This window comes from Heloderma suspectum, chromosome 10 (assembly GCF_057233095.1).
Source record: "Heloderma suspectum isolate Gila_16-S chromosome 10, 16-S_ref, whole genome shotgun sequence".
NCBI lineage: Eukaryota > Metazoa > Chordata > Lepidosauria > Squamata > Helodermatidae > Heloderma > Heloderma suspectum.
This window is the reverse complement of record NC_139467.1, coordinates 22,845,749-22,870,533: the sequence shown is the minus strand read 5'-3', so window position 1 is coordinate 22,870,533 and position 24,785 is coordinate 22,845,749. Positions and strand designations below refer to the sequence as shown.

The 24,785-nt window shown below is 41.8% G+C and overlaps 1 protein-coding gene across 1 annotated transcript; it reads right to left on the bottom strand.

Annotated features, from left to right (window-relative positions):
• Positions 1-1,385: 1,385 nt before the first annotated feature.
• Positions 1,386-24,223, bottom strand: CTPS1 (CTP synthase 1). Its single transcript, XM_084815557.1, has 19 exons — positions 24,080-24,223; positions 21,023-21,200; positions 19,887-20,057; positions 19,212-19,312; positions 18,368-18,484; positions 16,762-16,845; positions 16,424-16,504; positions 13,809-13,960; positions 11,937-12,069; positions 9,707-9,795; positions 8,524-8,618; positions 8,030-8,092; positions 7,205-7,248; positions 6,303-6,399; positions 5,609-5,664; positions 5,423-5,519; positions 4,869-5,013; positions 3,270-3,360; positions 1,386-2,813 (listed from the first exon to the last, which is right to left on the bottom strand). Exons 2-18 carry the CDS (start codon positions 21,186-21,188, stop codon positions 3,276-3,278), a joined length of 1,776 nt encoding a protein of 591 aa, XP_084671683.1. The 5' UTR covers positions 21,189-21,200; positions 24,080-24,223; the 3' UTR covers positions 1,386-2,813; positions 3,270-3,275.
• Positions 24,224-24,785: the final 562 nt, after the last annotated feature.

Below are 24,785 nucleotides of genomic sequence, written 5' to 3'. Positions count from 1 at the left end.
ATGGGGAGGCACTCCTACATTGCAAAGCCATTATATGAGGGGGGAGAGTTGCTTGAAAATGTTTATGCAAATCTATTTCTTTTTATCTCGCTATCTAGATCTTATGAGGCCTTGAAAGTTGCTGAAGCTAATCAGAAGCAGCATTTAAGCTACCAGCCCAGAACCTCCTCTTAGGAGAGTGAACACTTGCACAAGAAGCTGTAGGGATTGCAAATTGAGAGACAAGACATGAGCATGTCTCCCTGTGTGACACTTCCTTCTCTCCTGCCCTCCCTACCACACGCCCCCCTCACTTGTTATAACAGGGGTGGGCAGAAGGTAAATCAGGATGTACTGATCTCTGGGTGATCTGCAGGAGATCACCAGGGGTCTCTGACTCCCAATTGTTTAGCAACAAGACAAAGGCATTTCCCCACCCCGCTACACCTTCAAATTAGACTGCTGAGATGGAAGCGAGCTTACAGGGAAAACCAGGAGTGACTGTAAGCTCAGTTCTGGGACTGAAATGCCTGGACTGAGCATGTACTCAGGGGACGGACACACACACACACCACACACACACACACACACACACACACACACCTACAGCCAATATTTTGCACCTGGCTCCAGTTGGTAAACCTTATCATAGAACAGTAGGGTTGGAAGGGGCCTATAAGACCATCGAGTCCAACCCCAACCTCAATGCAGGAATCCAAGTCAAAGCATCCCTGACAGATGGCTGTCCAATTTCATCTTGAATGCCTCCAGTGTGAGAGAAACCTTGGGGTTCTAACAAAAAAATGAAGTAGAGTCCACAGACCTGACAGCTGCCCACCCCTGGTATACAACATATATCCATGCCATACTATCACGTCTGCTTATAAAAACACATCAGGCAGCCAGAAACAAAAGGACCTTAAGCAAAGAGAACTAAACAAGTTAGGAGGACACTGATCAATCCTCCAATTTTTCAAAACTGACAAGGTTTTGAAATGTTACACGTCTGCATAGGCTAAATAAATGCTTGGGCCCTTAGGAAAATTGCAAGGATATGCCCACAGAAATTACTTAAAAGTAATGCCACTTAAAGAATCAAAATCAGCCCTCAGGCTTCAGAGTCTATCCCGATGATCCGCCATTGGCTCGCTTGCACCAAGCAGTCTACTTGCATGGGCAATATAATAGCGGAGCCACAAGGTCCTGCAAGACCACTCCTCTTCTGTGAACTGGAAAAAACAACATTACGCTGTTCACACATTTCAACTGCTCCTTTTGTGCATGTGAGCTGGCAGAGGCTTATTGGAACAAATAGTCAATTGCTAATCAGAGGATCTGCTGTTTCTAATCTCAGGCACGAAACAGCAAACTTACAGAAACGCAAGGGGACCATCAGCTATTGAAGTCATGCAAAACTAGATGGAAGATACCATCCTGATTTACACACATTCAAAATAATTCTCCATGATGGCCCTCTGTGACAAATACATTGCTGACATACGTAATTAATTTACAAAACAGGAAAGAAGTACAAAGAAGATATCTTTGACGTTGAGTGATGCCACACTGTTAATAAAAAGGAAAAGGGATGAGAAAAGTACTCAGACTAGAACACACCAATTGCTTTCCCCAAGTTTTAATTAACTTAAGTGTCTGCACATATGGTATATTGTATAGCAACGCATGGTTTCTCCTAACTTGCTGGAAACAGAGCTAACAACCTACACTGGCAAAAGGGAAGATTACAAATACTAGTTTTGTGCAGCTCCTACCTTTGCAGAAGACTGGTGTCATCCTTTCCCTCCTCTACAAGCTGGAGTAAATTTATTGCTGAACCCCACCCCACACCCCATTGCAGAAATGGGCACATAGGACACTGCATATGCCTACACTTTATCAACAGAAGGGGCGGGGAGAGAATGACCACATTAGGTGGACCTCCCTTACAAAAATAAGGACCTCAGACCTTCTATTGTCCAAGGCAAATCTATCTATGAGAGTTGCAAAAGGCAGCTTCTGAAAAGTCACTTTCTTCTACGCATGGCCCCCTTGATGCAAGGAGTTTTATCAGTCCAGGAAGCAGGACTACCGAAAACCACACCCCTCCCTTGAGCTTCTAAAATAGGGGAAATTTTATATACTGGGGTTAGATCCAGGTTTAGTCATATCTAGAGTAGACCTACTGAAAGCAACAGGACTTGTTTCAGTCGTGACTGTCTCAAGTCCCACTGATTTCAATGGGTCTACATTAGGTTTGACTAAAACTAGATCCAATCCTCACATTTTAATTACATCATTACGGCATGACCAGACTTGGATAGGATCAGATATCCTAAGGTTTCATGGGCAGGAAAATTGTACTCCTGGAACAAAGATTCAGCAGTGGCAACGAAGCATCAAATTCATCACTTTGTTTTAAAATACTTGTAAGGATTAAATTATACTGCCCTGTGCAGTTTCCCATCACACACCCCATTAACATGATGAATAGCATAATTTAAACCTCCCACAATGGAAGAACAGAAAACCTGATATTCTCCTTGGCAACACTTACGACCATTTACAATGGTGTATCAAGCCTTATCAGAAATCCAGAATCTGTCCTAGTCCTTGCTCAGCTTCTGAAGTTCTTGTTTGTAAACTCACAACTGCACATGGGCAGCAGGCACCAGTGTCAGCTTCTCAAAGTAAAACATTAAAAATTAAGTTTAAAAGAACAAAACAAAATAAAAGTGACATGATTTCTCAAAATACAATTATAGTGACATGATTTAAGAGACTCCAGCAGCCCAACTATTGCATCCAATGAAGGATCTTCTGATAATGAGAAATACCTGCGGGGGAGAAGAGACACAAAAAAGATTAATAAATTTTGTAATGAATCTCATTTTAATGCATTTATAGGCTTAACTAACATCACCCAGTGAGCCTCATAAGCTGAGTGGGAATTTGAACTCAACCCAGTTCTAGTCTAACACTCTAACCACACCACCAGACTGGCTCTCCCATTTGACTTTCTGCAAAAGTACCCAAGGCAACTTCCACCATTAAGAGTTTTGTACTGAAAGGGTTCAAACAGTACAGCTCAAGGTAAATTCCTCTTTGTCTGCAGTTGTGCAAGGTGTTTCAAGAATCACACGCCCTCTGAATCTGGAACAAGTCTAAGGACCTGACTAAGCAGTTCTTTTATGGGGTGAGAAACCGGATAAGGAGGCCATGTGGTCCAAATTCACAAATGTGGAAGAAAGAGGAGAGAATTTGAAGTCCCAGAACATGAAAAGCAGACATACCAACTATTACTCATGATTCACTGCAGTGAATTTCAGCTCGGTGATCTCAGAGTCCGGTGAACTACTTCCACTCCTGTCACTGTACGTATCCCTGTAAAATTCAGTCCATTAGAAAAATAAAGAATTTCTATCATATATGTTTCAACTCTTCTTGGTTGGTTACAATGCAAAGATAAGTTCATCCACATTACCTGGACATTGAGAGTGCTGTAATTAAAGCAAAGCTCCTACTACAGCCTACAGTAAACAACTTAGTGGAGGTCTTAATGTCTCCAACCCAGCCTAGCTGGCTGTATTTACATAGGGTCCTTTGCAGAACTGCCTCCAGGCTTAAGGAAGGCCCTGGCCTCTGGTGGGGTCCCACAGATTACCTGGCAGTGTTGCAAGCTGCCATTTTAATTTCCCACAATGCCCCAGAATGCCTGATCTATTGTCACTCCAGGGCATTGAAGGAAATTAAAATGACTGCTCTCAGGCCCAGCTATCTGACATGGGAGCTGGGGCAAGCAGCAGTACTGGTGAACCCAGCCACCGGGGCCTTGGCAGCTGTCTTCAGGCCTGCTTTTCAGCCTTTAAGGATCCTCATTCCTGCATCCCACTTGCAGCGTATATTCTTCATAAAACAGATTAATCCATTAGGAGGATTTAGCGTGAAAACCTTGCCATCCTGTCAAGCCTCCTGCACTGAGACATTCTGGATTTGTGCAGGCTTTTACTCTAGGGTCAACTTCCAAATGTTACAGGAACAAATAACAGTAAAGGATAGCATGTGTAATATACAAAAGGAGAAACCATACCTTTCCCTGCTAGTGAGATGCAGAACTCACATACTGAAATATAGGGGAGATGGGTGAATTTTCCCTTTTGTGTGTGGCACAGAAAGAAAGAATCTTACACAGAAGGTTCAAGAAGATGTGTGCAACAATAAATTTTACAGTGTTCTTTCCATGGCCACTGAACTTCCATTTGTTATGACAAGGAGCTTAGATCCTTTACAAAACATTCATCAGCAACTAGACCTGGCAGACTATCATGTCTGAATATGGCATTTGACCATTTTTCTCCCAGACAACCTATGATTTTGCAAAGAAGACATTCCTGGTCTGGGAGAACTCCATGAGCCTTTGGCAGGCAATACTATAAAGACAGAACAGACTAGGGGTGGGTGGGGAAAGATAAAGAGATTACTTAGTGGTGGTGTTGTTTTCTAAAGAAATGGAAAGCAGAGGATTGACCTTCATTTAGCCATGAAAAAAGTGTTTAGAACACTGATAGTTAAAATATAGTGTCACCAGTACAATCGAATACTGACAGTATATCGACACCAGTACAAAACACACGGCAATTTATCTATCTGAAGAGGGAGATTAACCCAGAGCCTATCAACCCAGGGTAAAAGCATAAAGGCTTACATTTTCATTCTATAAAGGCACTAGTAATATTGTAGTCCAGGTTGAAGGAAACAGGATACTATACAGCGTAACGGCTGTTGTGCGTAACAGAAATAAGAGATAGTCTCAAATTAATACACCACACTGAACAAAAGGCACTGCCCAGCAGACAGACACATAATAAGCCAGAGCACTAAGCCAAACTTACCTGGGAGAGAGTCTGCAACCTTTCTGTAGATAATGTGTGAGCCTCCCTGCAGAAGCCAGAAGGAGGCCAAAGTAAGGGGGAGATGGCTTTATAGGTCTGGACAGGAATTCTGGATGGTACTGAACACCAACAAAAAATGGATGCTCTAGGAGAGAAGTTGATGCATGCTTTATTGGGTTAATATCTGAAGCAATCTCACCAATATACAAAATATCCTATATAAAGCCATTTTAAGTTTTATCGTCCTGTCTCTCTGCTATTTCTATTTCCAAAGATTCACAATGTCATTGGCATTTATTTTATATGGAATAAAAAGAAGATTCAATATTTTTTAAAAAATCATATAATTAGCCACTTACTTACTATGTGGTTATTCTGAAAACCCTAGTCTTCAGAATTCTGTTACTACCTCCTCTACTGAATACTGTGCTATTTATTAATTTTTCCATCCCAAGAATGGCTACCAGTCCCATGACCCATAAATCTTATAGAAGTCCACAAGACCTTTCCCCGATAACGATATCACTCCTACAACTACTGACCCAGGTGCTCACCTTCCAGCTCAACCACCTCCATTCGTTCTCCTTCAACATCCTGGCCCACAAATTTCATGCCCTTTTCTTCAAATGCATTTTTCAATTCCGGATTTACCTATAAAATGGAATTGGTGTCATATGATTTCTTCTTGGATAAATCAATGGGAAAAAGTAATAAAGCTCAGTTCATGCCGGTTGTTGTACCTCAAATCTGTGTCTGTGCCTCTCTTCCAAATAGTCACCATCTCCATACAGTTTTCCTGTCCATGGAAAAAATATGGCCATTCACTTATTATAAACTGGTTCACCACACCTTCCCCATCATGTCCAGTCTCTCCAAGGACAGAGTTGATAAAAATCTTATGTGATACATTTTCTTCAAAGCAAATTTTATTGGAAGGCAATTCTACTTCTTTTGAGTGTGCCACTGAAGAACACAAGGCAATAGCCCTCCCCCACTGCTGCTCCCCAGCAACTGGTATTCAGTGATATACCATCTCTGGGCCTGGAGGTTCCACTTAACTGTCATGGCCAATAGCTACACACTGACCTCTTGTCCATGAATTTGTCTAATTCCCTATTAAAGTAGTCAAAACTAGTATCCTTCACCACATCTTGCAGCAGTGAATTCTGTAATTTAATTATATATTGTGTGAAGTAATATTTTTTTTCTGTCCCAAATCTACTACAAATTTAGATTGGATTATCCCAAGTTCGAGTATGAGAAGGGAGAAAAAGGTTCCATCCCTGGAAATAAGGAGTGGAGGCTTGGTTTAACATATAACTTTTCAGTACTTTATAAGATCATGCATTTGTATCATCACACTTCTAGCAAAGCCAGTCAATAACCAAAAGATAGGAGGGGCTGTGAGAAAGACAGGGCTAGGAAAAGCCATACTCATGACTGAGTTCTTGGTTTGGAAGATTGTTCTCCTCTTGCCAAGCCTCATGGTCCCACCCATTTGACCAGGATTATGTTCCGGCATGTCTATTACCTAAAGGAGATAATTCAAAAAGCACACTGTGATTGAAGCCAGTGTGGAGGGAAAACCCAAACAAATGCTGATTTCTGGCAGAAGCAACCCATCAAACAGGCCATTTACACAAATCTCAATTGCTGGTGTTCTAGGTGTGGAAGACAAAACTAGTGTTGCTTGCACATTTGCATCAGGAGATTATTTTAGAGTGGAGTCACAGCGCTTTGTAATATATAGTCTGACTTTCCATTTATACACACAACAGATTGCCAGTAAGATTTTATAAATAAGCAAATGTGGGGGAAGGGTGGGAGAAAGCCTAGTGATGCAACAGCCCTACATGTCTACAGACATGTAGAAAGCGGAAAGAAAGGGTCTACTACAGATCATCTGACTACCTGGGCACATGTGCATTGGATTTTGCATGTACAGGACATATTTGAGCATTATGCCCTATGTATCGATGTCCAGGGATACAGGTCTTGCTCCCCTCCATGTGTATGGCCAGACTGGGGAGAAGTATCATCTAATCCAGCCCTGTATGTTTGACCTCAACACTATGAAGTAATATAGAGATATGTGCCATACCCATTATGCTCTGTCCTGCTCTTTCACATTAAGGACCATTCATAAATTTGTTGTTGCATTCCAAGAGACAGGAAAGAGGATGTTTCACACTCTTGCCAAGTCTATACCCCCCATAATTCCTGTTCAATCCAATTAGTCCATTTCATATTTTTGTTTCTTAATCAAATAATGTTGAATGCCTCTGGTGTTCATGAGGGTGAAACCACAGTGAGCTCAGAAATCACATCATACTTACCACTGGATGTGAAGTTTTGGGGTCAAATTCTGTAGAGTTAGCATCTGTGGATTACAGACTATGATCAGATATGATTTACCGTGCAAACTCCAGGTTTTAAAAGAATCCGTATTTCCTCAACCCATAATAGGAGACACCTTTTCCATCAATTACACATAGTAACAAGACTCACAAAAACATGACCAGTACAGCCCAACTCAAAATCATGAGCACAGCAGCATATATTCTTTAGCTGTTTATTACATTATTATTTCTTAATCTTGTGCCTACAGGATTCCTTTTAAAAAAATGAAGTATTATATGAAGATCAGGCTAAGTTAATGAAATAATCAGGAGACTGAACTGTGAACTGTAAGCCCGTAGTTCAAGTTTTGTCTTAGTCATGACCTCACTAAGTGATCTTAGGCAAGCCATTCTCTCTCAGCCTCAAACCACCATCACCCTACAATATGGGTCTTATATTAACCCATTTTACAAACTTGTGGTAACAATGACCAAGATAGATAATATGTATCTGAAGCATTCTATCACACTATATAGATGCTGTTATATGATATTGTAAGGCACCCTGCCTCCCTTCAAGACAGTAGTAAAAGTACTGGAAATACTGCCTTTTATTGCAAGAACTATGTCTCCTTCACACTAAGACATCACCTTTACTGGCTTGCAAGACATGTAACAGTTTAGATAACATATGCTCATTGCTCTGAAAATGGTTACAAAGACAGGGTGAAGAAAAATAGGTGCAGTTCTCCTTTAAGACAGGTCATTCCAAATTTCCTAAAGTCATTTGTTTATGCCAATCCACAGCAAACACAAGGTTACCTTGCCAACCAAGGATGTTACGGGCAAACTCCACAACTGCTAACTGCATTCCCAAGCAGACTCCTGGAGAAAACAGAGCAGGAAAAACATACTAAGGCAGCACGGCACTATCCCCAAATCCCCAACAGTACATCCACAACAGCCATTATTTGCAACTGGGTCCACATAAGCACAAAGAAGTCAAAAAGAGCTACAATGATGGGGGCACAGGGAATGTTGATATCTGTTTCTCTTTTTTCGGCAAGTTTGAAGAAATGAAGAAAGCAGATATTGCTCAGTATTACCCAGAAAATCCCCCTTTATCCATTTGAAGTCATACACATGAAAAGCCTGACAAATGCATAGCAGTAGATTCAGAGATCAGCCACAGGGCTTCTTGTGTGCCAGGTATTAAAACTGGAATTAGGGCTTTATGGTTAAAGCATCCACCTAGCGTGAACACCACGGTTCTGCTTTGTCTATAAACAAGACAGTGTTGAAGCATATTATCTCACCTAAGAAGGGTTTTTTCTGTTTTCTTGCCCAGGAAATGGCTTGTATTTTCCCTTCTGTCCCTCGAATGCCAAATCCTCCTGGAACCAGGACTCCACTATATAAAAAGGGGAAAGTGCATTTAGTGAAATCTGACGGTTCGCTTCACTAATACAGAATCTATTTTAGTGCTAAATGGCGCTAGCTAACATTTGTATGCCCAGCTACATGCATTTAACTATACTTCATAGAAGACAGAGCTAAATGTTCAGTGAAGACTAACGCTCTCAGTTCTTTGCCAGACAGTTGCAAAGCAACAGGCAAAAGGCACAACTAAAGCGGGGGGGGGGGGGGTGTTGTATATTTACACAAACACACATGCCACACATCTCTTTCCATCAACCACTTTCTTCTTCCCCCAGATGCAGCAAACACTATTCAGGAACCCTGGCTGATAGGGGCAGGGTGTCTGGTGAGGTGTGAAACATCCTCCTGCCTACAACATCTCGCCTTCAGATTGTGTCCCCCACCACCTCTTTGCTATTCAGCAGACACTTGCGTTTCCAGACAATGGCCGCCACCAAACATGCAGTTCTGACCAGACAAGTGCTTTGTATTTATGATTGTTTTATATGAACAGTCAGTTCGAAGCCAGACAGCAGAGCATTTCTCATATAAAACAGGATTGGCTGCCTATCATGGCTGCCAAGCTCCTTATCTCCAAAAGGCATTATTCAGAATAACGTAAGTGCTTCATAGCATCAGCTTATGACAACAAGCAGAGACACTAAAAGTGCCAGTCAAGTAAGTATTCAGAAGTAATGGTGAATCACATGAGTTCATTCTGTGGCAGAATCATGTGGCCATTACCAAATGGCATATTGCCTCTGAAAATGGGAGGTTTTATTTAACTATCATGACAAATAGCCATTGACAGAACTATCAAATACTATTAATATATCATGCCCTTTACTCAGTAGCACCATACTTGCTTATGTACTTCATCCAGTCATTGAGCAACAGGATGTGGGACGTATTGTCTACTTGGGTTATAAGACAAAAAAGGTAAGACTGATGGTTCAACTGTATGAACAGGCCAGGCCTGGCCTAACTCGAATGCAGTGCCAACCAGGAAACAATAACAGAAGCTTACAATGATAGGAGACACTGTCCCCTAGAGGAAAGCAAAAGTTATGAATGCCTTACTCAGCACTGCAGAGTTTCTGCCAGGCCTCATGGTATCGAACAGGCTCTTCTTGTAGAGTAGCTGGTTCCAAGTCAGCAGAATCAATGTACTAGGAAGAAATCCATTAAAATATATATACACGTTTGACTTAGTGGTACCATCACTTAACTTTTATAGCCTGGACTAGCAATTCATGGAAACATCTATTTTTATTCACTGTTGACTTTATTATTGTATAACCAGACTAAACATTGTCAGAAGGATTTTCAGTCTTATTTCTTATTTTTTTCCAAAACTAGATATGACACATCTGTTCTGATTATAAACGCTGGGAACTTTCGTGCCTTAAAACAGTTTTGTACCCAACAAAAATACTTCTGTGGGATGTTAACTGTAACAGGTGTTATTCTAACGGCCAAGTTATTTTTCTGCTAACAAATATTTCCTGTTTGGAACGAACTGGCAAAGATTCCATAAACAGAACAGGGCTGAAATGGCAACTGTTAATCTTACAATCATATATGCATTTGATTATAATTTTTAAATAAATTATTTAAAAAAATGTCCAGGACCTGAAGAAACATAAAGGTAGTTCTATGATCCTAAGAAAACTTTAGATTGTTTTTCCTCAAACTACCCCACCCACAAACTGCATGTGGTATATGTCAAATGTTGTACTACAGCATCCATTTTCAATGAAATTTGTTCTCTGGTGTAATGTTCAGCATACATTAACGACCACATTTAGACCACAATGACAGAATTCAGACAACAGCTTCCATCTGGAGCTCTGCCAGCCACATTGTCATTATAGCCAAGATTATGAGCAAACCAGCAATAAATCCGAAGAGGCAATTGGGTGTGTTGCTGCCATACCTTGTTACAAGCATGCCTCACTAAACCCAGAAAACACATTGGGAATCTACATAATATTTGAGGACAGCACTTTCTTTAGGGTGGTTCAAGCTTGAGACAAAACAACTGTAAAACTATCTCTTGGGACCTATGACAAATTGTACTGGTTTTTCAAATGAGAAAGATCCATTCTCAAAACCATCACGATGGAATCCGCAAAGTTCTTTCCTAATTGAAAGCACTCCCCACTCTAACAGATATTCTAGTTACTAGGAAAGAGACCACACACTAGAACATAAGTGATACGTTTCTAACCACTCCTTGGTTAGCACTCTTAACATCTGATGTAGGTCCCACGTAGGATACCTATGAACTAGTGAGAGGCTTCTCTTAAGAATATCATCAAATGAGGATGGGTAGAAATTGGGAAATTATCTTCCCCCCCATCAAACTGTGGCAAGAATGGTGAAGTGGTGCTTGAGTGTATTAAGGTGAAGCCCATGCTCTAATTCTCTGAAGAAAAGCCTCCTTGACGTTGCCCAATGAAGAATCCCCTCTCCCCCTGTTGGGGTGGGCATGCTTTCTAGATGGTTTCATAAATAAGATTTCTTGAGGGAGGTGGGTCTCCACCAGAATACACCAGACATTCTAGAATTGGCCGCCCAGTCTTGAAGTGCAGAGATGGAGCTAGACTGGGTCTGGGTGTAGCCAAGAACTACACAAGAGAGGCATGAGTAGAGCACAAACAATACACTTTTTGAATCATTTGAATAACCCAACTGTTTGTGAAGGAAGACATCTGTGTTTACTAAAAAGGTTAAGAGTCTTCCCTTAGGTGCAAAATGTCTAGAAATTGCTGCCTTCTGTTTGCTATGGAATCCCAAGGATGGAGATTTTAAGGGGGCAGGCTGACTGTTCTTTGCATGGCCTCTCAGTTTCTTCCCATAGGGTTTCAAACTATTGGAGTTTAGACTCTAGGTCTGAAATGGTTTCACAGGGGTGGGAAGAATCTACACTACACTAAGCAGTGACTTGTCTGTCTTTTTATTTATTTATATAAGGCATTACTTTTAATGGAAACAAAAGACAGTATATCTTTTAGGGCCAGCTCCCCCATGAATATGCCCCCATGGAAAGATACAGTAATCAACTGGGGCTTCAAGACAGCATCAACATCCCAAAGTTTCTACCACAAATCGAATGTGAATCGAAGTGATCTGTGATTCTGCTGAATATAACAGATTTTTGTGCTTTGGTATTTTTGTGCTTAGACGTATTAGCACTTAGCTGCTGCACCACTCTCAAAATAGGGAGGTACATCCTGTTTATTTCTGCTTTTAGCTTTAAACATGTATCCAGCATGGACATTTTGCTGAAATCAGTGGAAAAGCATACCTTTATCTCAAGCTTGTGATTGATAGCCAAGGCAGAATGTTCCAAAGCTTTAATGACAGAGGCATAGGAATCTGAAAACTTTGTGTATTTCCCAACAAGAGCAATAGAGCAGGTCTCCAACAAACGATCATATCTGTATAAACAAAAACAAAAGAAAATAATAATATGGGGTACCTGTTTAGAGCCCAGACATACCAAGTCAAATATAGAATTAATAACCTGATTCAGCATGATCACTCTCAGACCTGATCTACACATTCAAAGAATGACTGGTAAACTCCCAAGGTCATAGAATGGATTGCATCACTTCAGAATACAGGGGGCTGTGATGTGTTCTTTTAAATGCTCCTCTACATTAAACTCTCTCTCCAAATAGAGAGCACAACAGGATAACCAACTGGACCTGAACCTGTTTCCATGCTGTGCTAGATTATATTAGTAGTAGTAGTAGTAGTATTAACATGAGGGAGCATTCAAAAAGCTATTCCTCCATTTACCGCCTGAACTGGTGGAGTGCACTCCACCATCTCATTCTGCTGTATATGAAGACCAGGCCTCGGTGCCTGTAGGAAATATGCTAACTTTTATATATTTACACTAAATGCATGAAGTGCATTCCTATACATACTTACTTAGAAGTAAGTCCCAATTTGTTCACTAAGGCTTCTTCCCAGACAAGTGTATATAGGAATTCAACCTTAATTCAAGCAGGAAATAATTAAATGTAATCAAGTACTTATTCCCTAACACTAAAGGCTATCCAAGTAAGACAAGTCCATGTTGCTATGCTGTGTTTGTTCCAATACTATCTTAACAGATTTCTCAAGTAAACAGACAACCAGGGTTATGATTATGTAGGTGCCAAAATGCCTTCAGGCTTGTGCATAGAACCCATGTCCAACCTGTACCCATCGCCATGGTGTATTAACAGCTTTGCACGATCCCACATATAGCAATGGCAGCTAAAGCCCTGTACTGCTTAACCTAGCCTGTGGCAAAGACACTGTCCCAACTGTAATTGCACCAAAACATTACACATCTCTTTTGTCTTAGTAACCCATAAGATAAGGCATTACACAGGGTTTAAAACCCAGTCTTTTGCAAGATAATGGGCTGGTTCACATCATTATTATTATTATTTCCTGCCTTTTCCCCAATACTGGGACTCAAAGCGACTTTATAACATTAAAAACTTGTACAGTTACAAATGGCCAAAATATAATGGCCAATTCATAGTTTGGCTGTTGCAATCGAGCCTCAGGCTCACCCCAACGTCATCCTCCATGCTCCCTCACTTCCCAATTCAAGCAACACCATAATCAGTGGTTATGTTCAAATTAAGCAAAACGTATTTCTCCCTCCTTAACTTCCTAATTCTAGCAAAACATAATTTGCTAGTATGTTTGAATCAGGCATCAGAGCATGCAAGGGGAAGGAAGGAGCACATAAGCCCAAGGAATGGTCATGACAGACCAATCATGTGTGAGATGAGCCATTTTCTTCTATCCCTCTCTAAAAGCTGCAACAAATTCCATTACAACACTGATTCACTTTACGAAACACAACTATTCAGACACACACCCAAAATGCACCCGTGTATTACAGCAACATCAATACAGTTCTTCCATGTCAGTATAATAACCCATGTAGTTTTAATATGGGAACCAGGCTACACAAAAACCTGCCGAATCCTAACTTACCTGTAAAAAGATTTCTCTACAGTTCTTCAGTGGCTGAACAGCTAGAAACAAAATGTATTCTTGTCAATACAAGATGGGACCCTGGGAGGGCTAAAGAAGCCCTCCTTGCAACCGCCCCTCTGCTAACATGGCAAGTCAGAACAGTATGATTACTTCCTATGAGGGAGCCCACCTGTCAGCCATCTCCTTCCACTTCATGAGCATCCTCCTAGGCTGCTTTTCAATGGGAAGGTTAAGCCTGTGTCGAAAGTAATCAACCACCCCTTGCTCCTCAAGCAACAAAGGTACCCGATAGATGGAAGACACATCATGAACACAAATGACCTGTTTAATAGAAACAGAGAAAGAAAGAATACTATAGTCTCACTGGTATCTTTCTGACATGCATAACAACGTGCAGATACGACACCTACAAGATCAAAACCTTGCATTTACAACACACAGTATTTTGTTGCATGTCCATAGCATGCACTGTATAAAATGTTCTGATCTAACACAGAAGCGGAATGTCCAGCACAGCTTGTGCTGTACCTTGACGTAAAGCATCTCTCAAACAGAGAATCTCCATTGAATGTACTTGGCTACTTCCACCATAACATGTATACATAAAATAATTAACAAGTCAAACCAACTGGTAGCACATCTCAGTGCCTTTATTCCAATTAATCCTTAAGGATAGAAAGAGCAACATGCTTATTTATTAGGGTAATACCAAAAACTTCATGTGCTGGAGATCTACAACTAGCAGAAATTAGTTGCTATAATGGTGACACAGATATTCCCTTGTGGGTTGACCGAGTGGGAGTGATACCCAGAGACTGTGCTAGGTGCTGATGAAGAGATCCACTGTTGGGAAGCAGCCACATAACAGGACTGGCCAGACCTACTTCCAGACCAGAAGGGATACTCCTGATGAGACCATATGATGAGAGTGATGCAGGTGTTATCACACATATCAAAATCTGCTAGAGGGACATAAAGAAAGGGAACTAGAGGACAATTGGCAATGCACATGGGTCAGGGATGAGTTCAGACCCAGATCTCAGGATGCAGGTCCACAATGGTTGAAGGGAGAGATAGACCCCATTTCATCAGCAGCATTTTGCATGCCCCAACAGTTGAGATACTCCAACAACAACCCACTTACAGTAATTACATCATTTGCACATCTTTCATGAACTCAACAGATGCTAAACTACAACTGGTTGCCATGTTACACTTACAGTGTTCTTATTCTAATAGCTAACTTCAAATGTGAAAAATCTGAAAGAGATCAGAAGAGATACAATGTAACATCTTACCCCCACAACAAATCACAGAAGGACTTTTGAATCTTTCTTCAGTTTCAAAAGCAGTGTGGCATTTAAGAGAAGTCTAAAGCCCCCTTCGTTTGCAGAACAAGTTTGTATCCTGGCCAATACATCTGGGTTTCTTCTTTAAATTAACCTCTGAACCCATTTTTCACATCTCTTTCCAGTTCATCTCTAAACCATGAGGACCAGAAACTTTCAAAGCACTAAGAACTTGCTTTTTAAGAATATGGAACTGATTATCAGGAAACCAAGCAGCTGACTCTGTGCAATGTGCACACAACCCACTAGCACCCTGATCCTAATTACGACACAGTCCTGCTAATTTCTATGCACATTCCCATTGCTTAGGACTGCTGCTATCATTAAATTTGTCAGGCAAAATGGTAACTTTCCATTACTAGGAAAAGACCAGTTGCTCAAACATATTGTATGTTTTCAAACCACAAATTCTGATTCAGACATGGAGGCTCAAAAGGAAAAAGGGGTTTACATGCTAGAGGTCCACACTGTAATTCAATCAACTTTTCAGACAATCCTTTGTTCTCAAAGCACCCAAACAATCAATATTCAGAAGAAAAAACTTGTCTGTTTAACAGCTTGCATTATGTTTAATGATGGTATGTCTGATAAATTATTATGTTTGATAAAGTTATCAAGTCATCTACTCTGTGGCTCCCAGTCTGTAGAACCAACACAACCACATTAAATCAGTTTCATACTGATGGAAGTTAGATAAATATGTTGCCTACAAAGCAGCGGACAACCCGATTTTCATAAATCCAATTCATTCTTGGGCTAGATGTAGAAACAGATGTAGAAACAGCCTTGTCTAGCTGACCACTTTCCCCTATATACTAGATTGACCCAGTCAATCCCTGAGATCTTCTGACCATGTCTTGTTGGCGATCAATCTTACGAGATCTTATTGCCAAGCAATAGAGTGTTGCCAAGTAACAGCACGTAAGTGGCACCCACCCCCTGGAACACACTCCCAGAAAGTGTGTCAAGCTTTAAACGCCTCTTGAAGACATATTTGTTCACCCAGGCTTTCCCTGACTTGTAATGAAGTATGGCACTGCTCTGTTTTATGATTGTCTTGTTGTAATATTTAATGTATTTAATGTTTTTCTTGTTCTTTCACTGTTTACTGGATTTTATATATATGTGCACTGTGAATTGCTTAGAGATCTTGAGATATTAAGTGGTATAAAAGTAGAATAAATAAATAAAATCTTGTAAAGTTCATGTATAACTCTAGAGCCACTGAAAAAATATCAGGTGCTCCAGTCTAAGTTAAAACTCCAATAATAATGTTCCTTAATCCTGCCACAAAGATGTGTTAGACATGCTCCCTATTTCCGTAATTCAGAGATTCTATGTGCACAGACCAATTATGTTATCTAAAATGTAACCATGGAAAAAGCAAACAGATGCACCAATGGTAACAAAACAAAGTATTTGAAACAATTTTTACCTGTTCTGGTTCTACATGACAAAACATTGAAATCTTTTCTTTTACTGAGGTATCTAGAGGTGTGGAGCATCTGCACACAATCTAGTAAAAAAAAAAAAAACAGTAACAGCGAACCAAGCTTTAATCTAACCTTTAACAGCATTTTGTCCATTAGCCAAATTATACATTAACCAAGTTACACATTTCTAGCAAGTAGACTGCTATGCATCTTTCTTGGCTATTTATTTTATGATACCATATATGTAGTCATAGATCTTTCCATCCAAGTCCTAAGGTGACCAAAGGTTTCTGCAAAATTCAGTGTGTGTGCAATTTCCATACATCACAGGAAAACTTACCAGGTCGGGTGAGAGACCAAGACCACGGAGTTCACGAACACTATTCTGGGTGGGTTTTGTCTTCTGTTCTCCTGTAGAACTTGGCTAGTAGGCAAGTGTCAAGAAATACATGCAGTGTGTCAAATCAAAAATATCATGCATCACAATAGCTGTCTATGACCATCATACCAAGTCTTAACAATCTCTCTAACAAATCATCACTTAAGAGGGAAATATCAAGCAATAATAGAAAAGTGAAAAAGTATCATTTTTCACAGACCGAGAACACTATTATAGCATTGATTTTACCTGAATACCATAACAAGACACAGCTTCACATGGAACTTTAATCAAAAGGCTATATAATAAATAATCAATATATCCATTGTTTTTAGGATCATGACATTACTTCTATTTGGAAGTTAAACCCACAAGATGAGGGATTTTTCTTGGAAAGGAGTTAGGCTCCATTAAATTTAATCATTACAACCCAAGTGGAAGAAGGTATCACTGTCACGGTCATTCACTAATATACGTAACTGCACTATCTCAGGAGCTAGTGATACCTTACTAATTACTTTGGTGATCAACTGTATAACTACTTCACCACAAGGAATTGACACAAAATGAAATGCCCTGTTTGTTCTTCCTAGCTTTGGTCATTTGATGATCCTTATAACAATGCAGTGATTACTTGGAAGTAACTCCCACAGTGTCCAATGGGATTTACTCCCATGTAAGTTTGCATAGGATTGCAGCCTAACAGTGAAATCCTATACATGTCTACTCAGAAGTAAGTCTCACTGAGTTCAATGGAGCTTGCTCCAAGGCAAATGGGTATACGATTGCAGACAAAGTGTTGTAGTGAGTCTTATCAAGTGCGGTAGCCAGCTATATTTGATCGGCCAAAACTGGAATCCTATGTATACTAAGCGTAAGCTGCACTGAACATAGGCTGAAATCCAACTGGTGCTCCTCCAATGACAGAAAGCATCCATCTGTGGAATAGGAAGGGAGCAACTTTTAGAGATTCTGCCTCCCCTCTGCAGCCCCCCATCCCTCCTCTCCCAAAATCTGCTTGAGGGCTGGTGGACCCTTTGGGGGAATTGCAGAATTTTGCCCCGTCCCTGTTCCACTGACAGTTGCCTTCCATAGCAGAGGGACACCAATTGGATACCATCCATAGGACTTGCTTCCAAGTAACCATGTATATATTTTATAGCCCAGTAGAATTACCACTCTAGTGAAGGCCTATGGAGCTTAAGACGCACATCAACTACTGTTTGTATTTTACAACATATTATCACTTAAATTACTAAATTTTACTTTATCATTTCTGCCTTTACATCTGTTTTCCATATTATATTTTGTAAGCATTACCGTTCACAATGCTAAGTCTTCAGGCTACGTGTGCCATTTCCAAGGATACAGCTCTAATCATCTCAGCAAGAACTAGGTAGTTTTCTTAAAAGGTCTCAATTTATAATATTTTTTTTATTTTATAGATTTGTTTTCCACTGTGCACCAGGGCACCTTACAATGTATCCTTACATTGCACAGTGTTGGTCAGAAACAGCAAACACAACCATCCACTGAATGGTCATTGAATGGTTTTCCATAGCCTTACCTGGGGTACCAGACTGACATGAATATTACAAAAGTTTTCTCGCTTGACTTTGAATTGAAATTGGCGGAATGCCTCGATGAAGGGCATGCTTTCAATATCTCCTACTGTTCCTCCGAGCTAAAAGACAGATGTCTAGAATTAAGCACAGTACTCAGTTCTTATACCACACAATCTGTGTCAAAGTTACTCTGTAGAACTGTCAGCAGTTCAGCTTAGAATATGACATACAACAAGATGCTGGATGATGCAAGTCATAGTGTGGAATCCAGATTAAGGGTGCAATCCTATGCATGTTTAGACAGAAGTCAGTCCTACAATTCCCAGCATCCCCCAGCCAGCATGACTGGCTGGAGGATGCTGGAAATTGTAGGACTGATTTCTCTCTAAACATGCATAGGATTGCACCCTAAGTTAGTTGCAATTAAGTCCCGTTGCTTTCAGTGGAAACCAAGTTCAACTAACTTCATGTGGATCCAACCCATAGTGTTTTCGGATTCTTTTCAGCCAGTTTAGTAAGGTACATCCAGAACAATTAGGTTCCTAACACTTTCACACTTCCAATTCTAACCAGCCATTTTTTAAAAATCCTCTATGTACTCTTGGATTTGCAAGCAAATATTACCTTCCTAGGAAATCAGGTGGATAATAAACCTGACTTCAATCCCTGCCAGATTGCTACTTGAATTCACATAACCGATCCGCAGGTGATCAAAGGTGCTTGCTGACACCATCTCAAGCATCCCTATCAGAACTCTGAATAGAGTATCACTTCAAATACCTACTTCCTAAAATGAAATTTCATCTTTAACCCTTGCAAAAGACACAGGAGAGAATGGATACCAACCTCAATCACACAGACTTGAGGTTCCATGCCATCGTCATCTACAGGGATTTGTGCTTGCCTCATTACCCACTCCTGGATAGCATCTGTAATGTGAGGCACAACTACAAAACGAGAAGGGAAGAACACATTTGTCTATTTCCCAAAATAAAACACAAAATAAAACATTTATGTTCCAGTTCAGCTGCTGTGGTTCATTGGCTCCATATCCCAAAACAGAACTTTGTCTATCTCAACATAGTCCTCCTTCCCAATAGATTTGTTGCAACTTTCAGGTAAGATGATTAGGACTGAAGTCCCATGCACCAGCATGCTGCTCATGAATGATAAGCCAGAATTCTCTGCAATTCTGGCTTATCACAGCTGTGAACATGAGCATGGTATATCAACTGTTTTAATGGTTATTTAAAAGTTTTATTCTTTATGCATTTTTTCCAATTATGTATGCCATTGCGGGAGGTGAACACTACTGGCTAGAAATATAAAATACATTTTACGAAGTGTCCATCCTTGCCAAATACAAATTATAAAAATAGTATTCTATGAATTAAGCACACAAATAACTACTCATTATCTTTGTGGTTCAAATAATATGAGGCCCATCAAAATACTGGGGACACTGATATATCAACCCTTCCCAACCATTAAAGCATGGCAGATCAATTTTCAATATTTTACCTTGAACAGTTTTGCCTAGGTAGTCTCCCTTCCTTTCCTTGTTGATGACATACTGATAGATCTTCCCTGTAGTCAGATTATTGTCTTTTGTGAGTCGGATGTCAAGAAAGCGTTCATAGTTACCCAGATCCAAATCCACTTCCCCTCCATCATCCAACACAAACACCTCACCTAAAACAAAAGTGACACTCACATATTACACTTGCTTAAAAAAGTAACTAACTTCTTCCCCATGTCCCACCTCATCTGCTGAAAATATCCTCTAACACTGCATCTATGTACCTAGTCCATATGACAAGACCACACAGAAAGATGTTCCTTGGTGGCTATCTCAGTGTTTTCAACTTCCATTCTCCAACCGTACACACAACCCTGATATTCTCACATTTCACTCTACCCAGAGTAAGTCTCTATGATAATAGCAATTTTTGTAGTCAGTTTATTTCTGTATTTATTTTGAAGATTTATATACCACCCATGTTCTTCCTAGTAGTTGTCAATATTGCTGCTACTACTAACCGTTATTCCATATTGTACCAAAAATGCTGTCACCAATGCAATATCAGTAGCACTAGTGATTTCAAACCCTAACCCCAATGAGAGTCTGAGTGTAATCATACATTTTACAACTACCCCACACACGCACACACACACACACAAAACATATATTTCCTCAACATCATTCCATTCTTAAAAGTATTTGCTTCTGTGAGCCAGACCACGCGTGAAGTTAGTTATATAGTTCTGCCCTTAAGTGTAAGGTTTTTTTTTTTTTAAGAAATTGCCAGTACTAGGATCCAGACCAGCCTACCATGGGAGGTAGGGGAGCTTTAACTATCTCCCCCACCCCCCTGCTGTGGTCCCAATCTGTATCAGGGGGCTGACACCTGCAATATGCATTGCAAAAAAGGTCCACTGAAAGAAATGTGGCCTCTTTTGACAATGCAAATCACAGACATAGGGGACAAAAGGTTAAAGCCCCCTTACCCTCCACACTAGAGCCCATCCAGATTGGTCCTCCCACATGGCGATTTCTAAAAAAAAAAAAAGCCTGCACTTAAGGGCAGAGCCACATGACAAACACCAGGAGTAGTTTGGCACTATATTATACAAAAAGAATTTTTCACCCATCTTACCATGCTCATAAGGAGAGAAGGTGCCTGCATCAATATTAATGTATGGATCAATTTTAATTGAAGTAACATGTAATCCACATGATTTGAGAATTGTCCCAACGCTGCTGGCAATGATCCCTTTCCCAATCCCAGAGATAACTCCGCCTGTTACCAGTATGTACTTCATTTGTTTTAATACCTGGGAAAGGAAAATGTTACTTTGTAAACACAGTAAAATACCTCTGCCTGGATAGTGGGATGACCCCAATTCCCTTTTTAATCCAAATACTGCAACTGCATTTAGAATTAAAGGGAAAATGTTTTAAATATTTACAGAATAAATGCAGCACCTCCTACACAAATCTATCAACGGCACACGAAAAGTCATTTTCAATCATAGGTTTCTACTAATCTATTCCTATAAACTCAATCAAATTAAAACTCAAATACAGGCAATTCTATTTTAAACTTGATTTTCCTATTTGGCTGTTGCTGTGTTAACTCAAAAGTCCACACTTCAGGTTTAATGTACACATTTAATCATAACCCCTTAGTCATCATCCCCTCTTAAAACTAAAGCCTTAGGAAGCAATTCTAAATACACTTATTAGGGAACAAGTCCTATCAAACTCAAAGGGAGTTCTTAGTAAACGTGCTTAGGATTGTGCTGTAACAGGGCCCTCCAGATGTTGTTGGACTGCAACCCTTATGCGCCCTCACCATTGGCCCTTTGGTAATTTCATGAAACACTACCATGAGGAACTGGGAAATCAGCTAGAATGCAGGTCAAGCCTGCCAAACTATGCTACTCCAGGTAGAAATTCTGCACATTTAATCTAGAAAGGCTAATGTTTCCTAGAAGTTTTGCAAAAACAAAATAAAAGGTAGTGTGTTGAACTAGGGATCAGGACACCTGGGTTCTCAAATTACCTTGGATCAGACTGAATGGACTTGGATCAGGCACTACCTTTTCTCAGCCTAACCTACCTAGCAGGGTTGCTGTGAAGGTAAAAAGGGAAGAAGTTGACCGTGTACATCATCCTGAGCTTCTCTGAAGCTAAAATCAATGCTACATATAGATATAGATGCACATATACATCATATATTTTAACATTAGATGTCATATATTTAGACATTATATATAAATAAATCAGCTTACACAAACTAGAGCCTACTTGCATCTAATGACATTTACAACAACAAATTTATTCATCTGTTACAGCAAACACAGGGAGGGGGAAAAGTTCTTCCGTGGCATCTTAAAATCTAACTCACCTATGCCTCAGGAATAACAACATTTTGAGAAACACTGCCATGAGGAATTGGAGGATTTGGCTATGCATGGCATGCCCACCACACTGATACCTCTCCAGGCACAGCATCTAATCAAGTATGATTGTTTTTAACGTAAAAAGAAACAAGTAACATTCCTTCTGTGAGAACCACATAGATAAGAGAAATGATGCAAGAAGTGTAGAAGGCTTGGGGATAGGGAAGAGAGGAGAGCAAAGACAAACAAAGAGATCTAGTAAGTTTAGAAATAAAGAAGGGGAAAGAGATTAATGTCATAAGTTTTGAGAAATCACCAGTGATACAGAAATTAGGAATATGGCTGAGTTGAAGTCTGGAGGGCACCAGGGTGGGGAAAGGCTGCACTAGTCCCATTAGAGTGCCTCTCCAGGCACAGCATCTGACTGAGGATCAGAAACATTTCATAATCTTACCTTTTTTATTCATTTATTTCATTTATATATACCACCTTTCCTGCACATCCTACATGGTTCTTCCCTTCTCCCCCACCCCCAGTGCCCATTTTATCCACCCAACAACTCACTGAAGGTGCTCAGGCTCAGAGAAAGTGAATGAACGGTCCAAGGTCACTTCACTGCTGAGTAGGGATTTGACTCTGCGTTTTTCCAACCACAGTCCAACACACACTATTGCTACAACATGTTGACCAGAGCCAGTGGGTTGAATCCAGACTCAGCAGCTTTATAATAAAATAGAACCATTGAAATCAGTGGGACACAGCTAGTCATGACTAACGCAAGTCCCATTAGGCCAACAAATTTATTCTGGCACAAGCTTTCATGGACTATAGCCCATTTCATCAGCTGCATGATTACTGTTAATAAAGCAATTGTCACCATCATCGCTTCCAGCATTTAGGATGCAATCCTATGCATGTTAGACAGAGAAAGAGCCTACAACTCCCAGCATGCTGGGAGTTGTAGGCCTTTTCTCTGTCTAAACATGCATAGGATTGCCCCCTTAATGTCTTTCTGACCACACCGTTTACAATTCTTGCCCCGCTGCCCTCATACGTACTGAATATAAACCTGAAACTCTCCATAACACTCCACACATCTGATGAAGTGGGCCATAGCCCACAAAAGCTTACGCCAAAATCAACGCACTCGTCTTTAAGGCGCCCACGGGGCTCTTGGTTGCTTTTGCGGCAGCAGTCTAACACGGCCACCCCTCTGGAAATTAAGCCCCGCCGATTTCAACCGGTCTCCTGTAAGTAAGTCTGGCTAAACCTGGATCCGACCCAATCGTGATCCGCAGCAACGGCGGGACGTGGCCAACTCTGGCACCCTAAGGACGGCTTGACAGAGAAAGAGCTGCGGACGAGAAAACGCGTATGACACGCTTTCCCAACTACAACGGCCCGTCGTTGCCATGCCGGCTGGGAACGATGGGAGCTGCAGTCCAACACATCTGGAGGGCATCTGGCCGAGGAAGGCTGGCATGTGTAGCGGTGTGAGGCGAGGGTGGGCAGGGGGAGGGAAGGATGGGCGGGCGGAGGGCCGCGCTCTGAGGGCTGCGGGGAGAACGGGGGCAAATACTCTTCCCCTTCGCCTTCCCCCTCAGCCCAGCCTGCGAATCACCCCCGGCCGCCGCCGCCGCCGCCCTCCCCCTTCAGCCCCTCGCCCGCCACCGCTGAAGCGGCCGGGCCCCCCGAGCACGCCACAGCCCTCGACACGCGCCGGCCGAGACCTTCCGCTGCTCTGCTCTTCCCTCCGGCCAGGCCCAGGAACCCGCCACTTTCCCCGCCCGCGCTTCCCTCAGACGGACCTTCCCGTCGCGCGGGGCCTCTCCGCTGCGCGCGCGCTCCCGGAGCCACGGGAAGGCGAAAAGGGCCAGCTTGGCCCGCGGGGGGATCTCGGGAGGCCGGCGGAGGGCGGGGGCGCTGTCAGCGCGTGAAGCCGGCGCGCGCGGCCAGAGCGCATGGGGCGGGGGAGGGGGAAGGGGAGGAGCCAGAGGCGGGCGCGGCGAAAGAGGGGAGGGGCAATGGGCCCGACGAAGCGCAAGCGCGCGCGCGCGGAGCGCCGTCCGCCCGCCTTCTCTCCGGGGACGTTCCTGATAGGCTGGGGCTTAGAGGGGGCGGGGCGGGGCGGAGTCACGGCCTGGAATGAATGGATGAATGTGACGGGGCAAGTACTGAGCGGGAGCTATGGGGAGCGGAGGCTGGTGGCTCTGATTTCGGCGGGGCTACGAATCCTTTCTGGGTTTCAGCCAGAACCAGCCAGAACTCTGAAGGAGCTATCCAAAGTGCTGAACCCAAAGGGCCTCCAGCCACTGCCAGGCTGGTGCGGACGCAAATGGCGTCCTTTGTCGGGGACGCCATTTGCGTCCCTACGGCGGCCCGTGATAGTATAAAGCAGGGACACAAATGGCGTCCCCTACGCCATTTGCGTTCCCGCTTTAGCCGTGATAGGCTACGTAGCCTAAAACGGAAAAAAGGGACCGCAAATGGCAATGGCTACAGCGGCTGCCATTT

Excerpts from the sequence above, each read along its gene's own strand:
- CTPS1 (XM_084815557.1), bottom strand. The coding sequence starts at position 21,188 with ATGAAGTACATACTGGTAACAGGCGGAGTTATCTCTGGGATTGGGAAA. Across the intron at positions 19,313-19,886 it reads CCTAGGCAAAACTGTTCAAG|TTGTGCCTCACATTACAGAT; the intron begins GTAAAATATTGA and ends CTCGTTTTGTAG. Across the intron at positions 6,400-7,204 it reads CCAAAACTTCACATCCAGTG|GTAATAGACATGCCGGAACA; the intron begins GTAAGTATGATG and ends TATCTCCTTTAG.